Source organism: Heliangelus exortis, chromosome 1, assembly GCF_036169615.1.
Source record: "Heliangelus exortis chromosome 1, bHelExo1.hap1, whole genome shotgun sequence".
In the NCBI taxonomy this organism is placed as follows: domain Eukaryota; kingdom Metazoa; phylum Chordata; class Aves; order Apodiformes; family Trochilidae; genus Heliangelus; species Heliangelus exortis.
Window position 1 is genome coordinate 174,610,555 of NC_092422.1, and position 8,338 is coordinate 174,618,892.

Here is an 8,338-nt window from a genome sequence, read left to right on the forward strand (position 1 = left end):
GGTAAGCCTCACAGATGGCAGGCAAATCATTTTTAAGCCCAGTATATATAACTAGAAGAGTGATTATGGAAAAAAAAAAAACCCAAAAAAAGGTATATATTCCCTATGATCCATATAAGCTGATTGTGAGTACACCACTTAACTTCCCTGGTTTAATGTGCATACTCATGAGCACATGAAGATTACTAAAATAAGCCTGCATTTTAAATTAAATCAAATATTCCTACAATACTGTACAAAATTAAACTATTCATATACCTTGGGAAATAGATACAAGAGATTAAAAAATTGGTATTATTCCTGTGACCCTTGCTTCATGTCTAACAGACTCCAGACAATGAAAAATATCTTCAATGCACAGAAGCACTGTCAGGGATTCAATTATTAACTTGGTAGCTACCTTCTACAGGAAGAGATGTGAATTTAAATTTAAAAAGGTGCAAGTACCTACAGGCCAGATGGAGCTTCCCAGTGCTGCTGGAGATCATGGGTTACTGGTGTAAGCAGTATGCCTGGAGCTATTGGCTCAAATCTAGTCAGCATGGGGTTTTGCCTTCATCCTCAAGTTGGATGCAGTGAGCTCAATGAAGTGAGTCAGGAGGATTACCCAAAAAATGTCTGTGGTTTCACTGACTTGGGAACGCCAATTAAGAAGCACATTAATGTCATTTCTAACTTTTTTTCCCTTTTAATCATCACATCAAGCCACTCTCTTTTTCAAGACCATTTTGCAGAGCCTCACCTACCAATTCTCTATTGACATGCCAGGCAGGGTGGAGCTATGTCACTTACAAAGATACAGATGAGATAAAAGGTTATACAGAAGTAGCCTTATAGTTGACTTATGGCAGAACTCCACTCCGTTAGGACACAGGCTAGTAATATATATAAATAACACAGCCTAAAGATACCAAAAAGTAAAAGATTTCTCAAAGACCAGAATTAAAACTATTTCTGGTCCATTAAAACGCCTCCTCCACCTTGCTCTTCTGAATGCACTCCTTTACAAGACACTGTATTCCCACTGAAGCTGGAGTTATTCTTCTATAGCTTTAAGGTATTTGCTTTTTACAAGAATGCTAAGAAAATCAGGTTTCGATTACACATGTTTGCACTAGAGTCTCTAAAATGAGAGAATATTAGTCTAGAATAAACCCCATGTTTACAATAATACAGGTACCCAGCCAGAAAGCATTAATTTCAATGGATATTATTAACCACTTAAATTCCTTAAAAACTTGATCCTATCTCTATTTATTCCAAGTATCTGCAAATGCTACTGATGCAAGTGGAAGTTGCAGCAGAAACACAAGCTCCATGCAGAATCTGGTTCCAGGGAAGAGGGATAGCCTGGCTTCTTTCTCATGTCACAGTTGATATGAAAAATGAAGCAAAAAAAAATTGCAAGACTCAACACAAATGTTTGAGGTTGGAAAAAGTAAGACAACACCACTGCTTCCAATCACCCTAAATGCCTCCTTGCACAGCACTACCATTCCCTTGCTTTAAAATCTCAGGTGGTACACATAGCTAAAACTCAAAAGATTCAAGCGTTCAAAGTATTCAAAATAAAAGGAAAACTAACTGGAAGCCTGCTCCTCTTTTTTTTTTTTTTTTTTTTTTTTTTTTTACATACACACAAATTCAAGATAAATATAAAGCAATTTCTACTATCTACTAGGAGAGTTGGTTGGCTGCAACCACATAGTCAAGATTAGACAGCACTGCTACATACATTAAAGCAAGTTAGGCATTGCTAGATGGAAACTGCATATCCCCAGGCAGAAACATCTCACAGGGTGAAGGAAGTGGCAACGTTGCTGGCTTGGCTCAAACATCCAGTGACACTGTTAATCATCGGTTAGGAGATCCTTACCACATATGACAGAGTCATCTGCAACTTGCAACCTTGATTTGCCCAAGCCACTATAGTAGTGTCATCCTCAATTACAAGTGACACAACAGCAGCTGCTCCTTCTTTCTGCCCCACATGCTCACCAGAAAAAGAAACACAAAAAACCTGGTTTTCTCAAGACAGTCTAGACGTACTTTCATCTGCATGTCAGCTATACTTCACTTTTCTTTAAAAAATAGGTAATTGACAAAATAATTGTGCTGCTTTTACTTGCATCTATTATGTGAGCAGCCAGGACACTGAAGTCTGACTGTATTTTGCACTATTTTTTGATTCCTTTTCTAGCATAACCCCCAGGAGCCACTGCCCATGGACAACCTCCCGTGCTAAGCCTGTGCCACTGGTAGAGGCTGGCCATGTTCTGCACCTGAAGGTCTCCCCAGCATAAACACTGGTTGAGAAGCTGGCTTAACTGGGAAAGTCTGCAGCAATGTACAGAAGAACAACGGCAACATCACAAAATGTGGTGAGAATTTCTGGGAGGACAAGTTATTCAGTGATCAAAATGAGTGAAGATGCTCATGTCACCTACACGATCGCTACTGTGCTAGAACAGTGTCAGGAACTTGACGATACAAAAAAGCCCCACCTGAGGGAAAGACCCTGTAGTCCAGAGGGAAAGACTCTGTAGTCTCATAAACTGCATAAAATTCATGACTAGAGCTATCAAAACTAAATTTCTCCAAGCTCTGACACAAACACTATCTAGAGATAATAAAGGCCAGTATTGCCACCAAGAGCAGAAAATTAGAAAGCAGCAGGAACGTGTCTTCTCTCCAGCACCAAGACAAGCTGCTTAGTTAAGTACAAGGTCTTGGCAGCTATACACGAAATCATGCATTTTTGAAGGTTCTCTCTTTTTATTAGGCTGTCCAGAATGCAATATGCTGGAAACAGCAGTATTACAGAGCATAAAATGAGACACCAACAGAAATTCGGTCTCTCAGTCTCATAAATTACTTTAGGAACTGGTGCCTATTTATACATGAGGATGACAGAAGAATTAAACCCAGTGTTAACTGCAGGATTTAGTCTGACGGATATTCTTTGTACAGGGTACTATCAAAAAAAAATGTGAAAGCCTGTGGACTGAGGAGCTCCTGAAACTGCAACTGCAATTGCTTTGAAAGAGACATCTTGCAGTCCCATGCATGATTCAATTGACCTTGGAAACAGCTTCCAGAAGGGTATCATCAGGTATATTACCACAGTCAGACACTTAATCAGCAGCAATTAGAGCACTGACAACAGATTCATTCCCAAGGAATGAAGGAAAAAAGGAAATGAACGAAGGAAAGTACTTTTTAAGATCTGCTGCACGTTGAAGCTCCAGAAATACCTATCCATTTGCATCAACAAAACCAGTCTTCTTCTAGAGCAGTAAAGGCAGTAAAGTACATTTATTGTTCCCTTATCAAAACAGAATGAACCACTAAAACAGAGCCTTGAGCTTCCAGCTGACTATGTGAATTATTTACAGCTAAGAAGCCTTCAGGCCCAAAATGACAAAAAGCATAACAAACAGCATTGCCTGACTCCCTCTCAGGTACATAGCCCTGTCTAGCATTCCACATCACACCTTATCAGCTAAGCCCACTAAAAAAGTTTCTTTCTTCCAAAATACACAGCACACAGCTGTGTGCTTACAAGCAATGCTCTGGAGAAGCTACAAGGATTGCAGCACAGTGACTGATAAAATTCTCCCACTTCTCTGCTTCTGTAGGCTCTGTAAGCAACCAAATTATGAAAACACCAGTACATTGTGGCAACCATCTGCATATTACGTTTTCAACAAGACCGATGAGGATATCAGCCAGTTCTGACAGGTGTGGCCATAAGGAGCTTCATATGCACTACTCTGCCTCCATCAGGCTGGCAATGACAAATGCTGGAGTTCCATCATATACATGCAGGGACAGTTGCACACATGACACACTCAAACATTATTTTTAGATGTTCCCTTCTAAGAGGTTGACAGTCGTATCATACCAGACACTGACCACTGGCTCCTACAGAGCTTTCATTAGGCCTTCATAGCCTTCAATCCCCCAGCATGGAGGGACAAGCAATCCTTTTTGCACAACACATGGTTAGTGAGACCTACCGCTGGATATCACCACAGTGAAGCAAACAGAGGATGTCACCATATTCCAGCCTGCACCCTCAAATAAACCATGGTTTTGAAAAGTCAACACAAACTGTTTGCACACCTTCACTGTCTTCAGCCAAACTCTGATAACTGACCCAGCAACCAGGCACATTATCAATAGGCTTGAAGATGTTTGGAGTCAGAGGCCTGAGGGAAAGCAGGAAGAAAGGAAGGAAGAGAAAGCATAAAAAAGCCTACAAGATTGGGCTTGAAGGGAATCACACAAATGCCTCCCTAACTGGGGGAGGTCTGTACAGACCCTGGAATTGCACATCCTTCTCAGCTTAATCCACTGTGACAGAACCCACCCTGGGAAGGATGCAGGAGGAATACACCTTCACATTTTTGAGGGGCTGATCTGCTCTAAATTTCCAGCTATCCAGCCCATAACCTGAGCTGGTCTTTATCACAGTAAGTGCTAACATAAGCAACGACCAAGCAAAATCTTTCCAACCTGAAGAGTGGCAGCAAGAGGAATTTGTGGTCCCCATCTCCCCAGAAGTGGGTACTCACCTGCTGCCAGGGGAACTTTTTGCAAGAAAATTCTGCCCTATGGGTCATTCTCGGAAACTCAGAAAATTCAGTGGCAAAACTCCCACTGAGCCCAGCAAGAGATAATTCAAGCTCAGACAGAGGGAGATATGACAGATTTCACAACAAGCAGCTTGTTGCAGATCTGTATTTAGCTGTTAAATACATATCTGAACATGATCAGATAGGAAGCTGAAAAAGGTTTCTTACACACAGAGTTCTCCAAAGAAGCCTTATGCCACTGCAATACATTTAACTACTCACTCACCACACATCCTATTTCTTACCACACAATTCTGGCAGACTTGGGGTTTTTTGCTTATTTATTTACTTTGAAAAAAATCATTGCATTCATCTGCTTTGTAAAATGCAAGGAACTCCAAATGGACTAGCCAATTTTCCATGACAGTTCCAATACCTTTAATTTTACATACATTATGGAAGACAGATTAAATTTTTTGCACCATCTGTGGTGCACACCATCTGCTCCACTGGCATTTATTATTTAAATATATATTTGCATGCATCAGCACTATACAGATTTACTTAGCTGCTTCTGTGTATTTTCCAGTGTCCTGGACTCAGCTAGGTTCATTAACTACAGACATTTTTTGTATTTTGGAGACAAGCATGAAAAGTTGCCATTCTCCTCTCTAGGACTTTTCTTCCCATAAGAGACTCAAAAAATCTTTTTTACTGTATGACTAAGGAAGAAAAAAAACAGAACCAAACAAACAAACAAAAAAATCCAGTTTTTAAAAATCAGATTTTTTAGTTCAGAAGGATCTGGGACATCTATTTAAAGGGAAAAAAGGAAAAAAAAAATCAAAAGAATGAGAAATTATCTCTAGGCATGAGCGCTTTAAACCGAATCTAGAGGGAATTAAGAACAGACAAATTAACAGCAGCACCACATTACAGATGTAGTTGGTGCTGTTCCACTGCCAACATCAAAGGTGCTGTGTAGCTCCACACCTGAGGTAAACAAAAGAACACACGAACAGAGCAGTAAAAAGTAGGAAGGAGCAATCTGATATGGAAAGGAATTTTGAGCAAAGAAAGCAAACACATTTAAATCTCCCAGGTAAGAATTTGATCTCCTTAGAGAGGAACTGCAACACAACACACTAGTTGCCTCCAAAGATAACAGGCAGGCTTTCCTATACAAAGAAAGCATCTCTGGACTGAGAAACAAAGCACTCGGCTCCTGCATCAAGTTCCCCATCACTACACAACAGCATGTGCAGGTATAACCTGTGTGTAACTAGTGTGCCACCTAAATGGCTGCTTCAACTATGAAAAGCTGCTGCTGAATAATAAATCTGATGGGATGCAACAGGCAACAAGTATGGAGGGCAAAGGAAAAGTGAAAAGTAAGTTTAAGGGGACAAAAACAGCTGTGACTTAACATGAGAAATTAGGACAACAGCTCAAGGCAGGAATCACTAAAACCAGAGGAAAGCACCGAAGAGCTGTACAGGATGTTTTCAATCATTTGGATGTCTATTTTCTCAGCTCTAACAGTATATGTGTAAAAATCTAAAGTTGAACTCAGGTTAATGGAACCCAGGAAACTTTAATCTTAAAATATAATACGGGGGGGTTTATTTGTTTTTTTTTAACATTTGATGAAAACCATTATGAGCTAAGAAACAATTATACATTATCAGAAAAAAAAAGAAGTTTTCTTCATATCCTATTAAAGAAAATAATTCCTACATACGCTACCAAAATAACACATTTTTCAACTCCATTATAAACACAATATACGAAGCTATGTATTTTCAAGAGATTTTAAGAGCATTTGCATTACATAAAAAGTACCATCCTGTGCCAAATGCTGTTCAACAGTTTTCTCTCATTCATAATCTGAACTCCACTTAGTTTTCAGCAATCATGAGACTTCTACTCAATTCCATTATAAACTAAGCTTGGTCCCAAGACATCATCCCTGCATCATTCGAGTCTAGAGCATCTCAGGAGTCAATGGTTGCTTGCCCTTTCATTCTCTTAAACTTATCCTCCATAAATCTCAACTATACAATTGAAGCAGATTTCATTTGGTGCAAGTGAAGACTCAGAGCAATCTCCATCATGTATTTTGTTGAGCTGTCAAAGTTTAGGCATAAGTAAATCCTGATCACACCCACTTATGCTGGAGAGTGAGAAACCCAGCTGCTATTATACAGCTTTGACTGAAATGCTGAAAAGAGGGGGAAAAAAGAAAAGGAAAAAAGAAAAAAAATCTCCCCTGGCCTTGAAGTACAAAAAAAAGACTCTGGGCAAGGCCTTCACAGAGCAGCTGTGATACCTGCTCAGGAGATACCTGCAAGAGCTCAGAGTTCAGCTCAGGTCACAGCATATTCTGAAACTCATTCAGGCACCCGTGCGTATTTCCCTCTACGTATTACAGGGGCGCAGATTCACACCTGTATTTCTAACAGTAGGTTAATACCAACTCGAATTTTACTTCCAACTAGTTTCCAAAGCCTTTTTGGGTTGTTTTGGGGTTGGGTTTTTTTGAGTGATCAGTATTCCCCGATGCGGAGGAACGGCCTGGCACGGGGCATTTCCACCCCTTCCCCAAGACGACGAGCCCCGCGTTTATCTGCGGCCGTGCCGCCGCCCTCCCGGTCACCGCACCGCCCGGTCGCCACCTGCTCGGATAGCGGCGGCGGGAGCCCGGGCCGCCCCACGTCACCCCGGGCTGCCCCACTCACCCAGAAGAGGAGGTTGAGGGCGTACAGCAGGCAGCGCAGGCACTTCACCGAGTCCTCCCTGGCCATGGCGAGCCGCCGCGGGAGACAGCCCCATCCTCTCACCACATCCTCCCTCCCGAGGCCGGGCCGCCAGCGCCCTACAGAAGAGGCAGAGAGGGCTCAGGCGACTGCCCCGTGCCGAGGAACCGGCGCGCAGGTGGAGGCGGCGGAGCGGCCCTCTCGGGGGAGCACCGACCGACCTAGCCCCGCTGGCACTCTGGGGAATCCCCGCAGCGCTCACCGATCGCCCACCCCCGGCAGCTTCCCTTCTCTCACACCGCCCGCCGCTCCCGGAGGTACTGATGGACGTGTTAGTTTAATAAAAAGAACTCAACCCGGGAAACAAGAGAAGCCGCGGGCCGCCCCGGGAGCCGAATGGGGCTGAGGGCGGCGGGGACCGCGGCGGAGGCGCCGGCCTCCTCCTCGCTCGGGAGGGACGCCCTGCTCCACGGAGGGCGGCCGGACGACAGCGGCCACTTACCGCCCGGGCGACCCCCGCACTCACTTGCTCCGGCGAGGACTCATCGGGACGGGGCGGGACAGCACAGCGCTGAGCCGCGGCGCCCATGCCCGGCACTTCGGGCGCTGCCTCCGGCGGGGCGCGAAGGGGAAGGTCCCGGCCACCCCTCCGCCCCCGGCGCTCCGCCGAGCCCCGCGGCCGCCAGCTGCACCCGCAACGTCGCGCATGCGCCGCGCCCCAGCCCCCCGGGTCCTAGCGCCGGCGCCGCGCTTCCCGCTCCGCCAAGGCCCGCGGGGTGAGGAGGGCCTGGAGGGGACGGGCCCAGTGACCGGCGGCGGCGGGTGTGGAGCTTGCTGACTGTGGACGCTTTACCTTCTGGGCTGTGTGGAAATGATATGACCGAATTGCGGAGGAGAAACCCTCGGGTTCCTTCAGGAGAGCTGCGCCCGCTGGGGCGAGTGCGGGTCTGGCTCTTGGCCTCTGCTGCGAGGCCCGGAGGGCACATCCCTACAAATGCTTTCTCC

The 8,338-nt window shown here is 44.6% G+C and overlaps 1 protein-coding gene across 5 annotated transcripts in view; it reads right to left on the reverse strand.

Moving 5' to 3' along the window:
* TSPAN12 (tetraspanin 12) overlaps positions 1-8,041 on the reverse strand; it is a 43,950-nt gene extending 35,909 nt beyond the window's left edge. For 2 of the 5 annotated variants that reach the window (XM_071733726.1, XM_071733723.1), the window contains exons 1-2: positions 7,860-8,023; positions 7,316-7,452 (exon numbers count right to left, since the gene is read on the reverse strand). In XM_071733726.1, coding sequence (XP_071589827.1) covers positions 7,316-7,381 — 66 coding nt within the window. In that variant the 5' untranslated portion in view covers positions 7,382-7,452; positions 7,860-8,023. Of the gene's footprint in view, positions 1-7,315; positions 7,453-7,595; positions 7,727-7,835 lie in introns of those variants that run through there. The other 3 variants (XM_071733724.1, XM_071733725.1, XM_071733727.1) reach the window with 3 other exon arrangements.
* Positions 8,042-8,338: the final 297 nt, after the last annotated feature.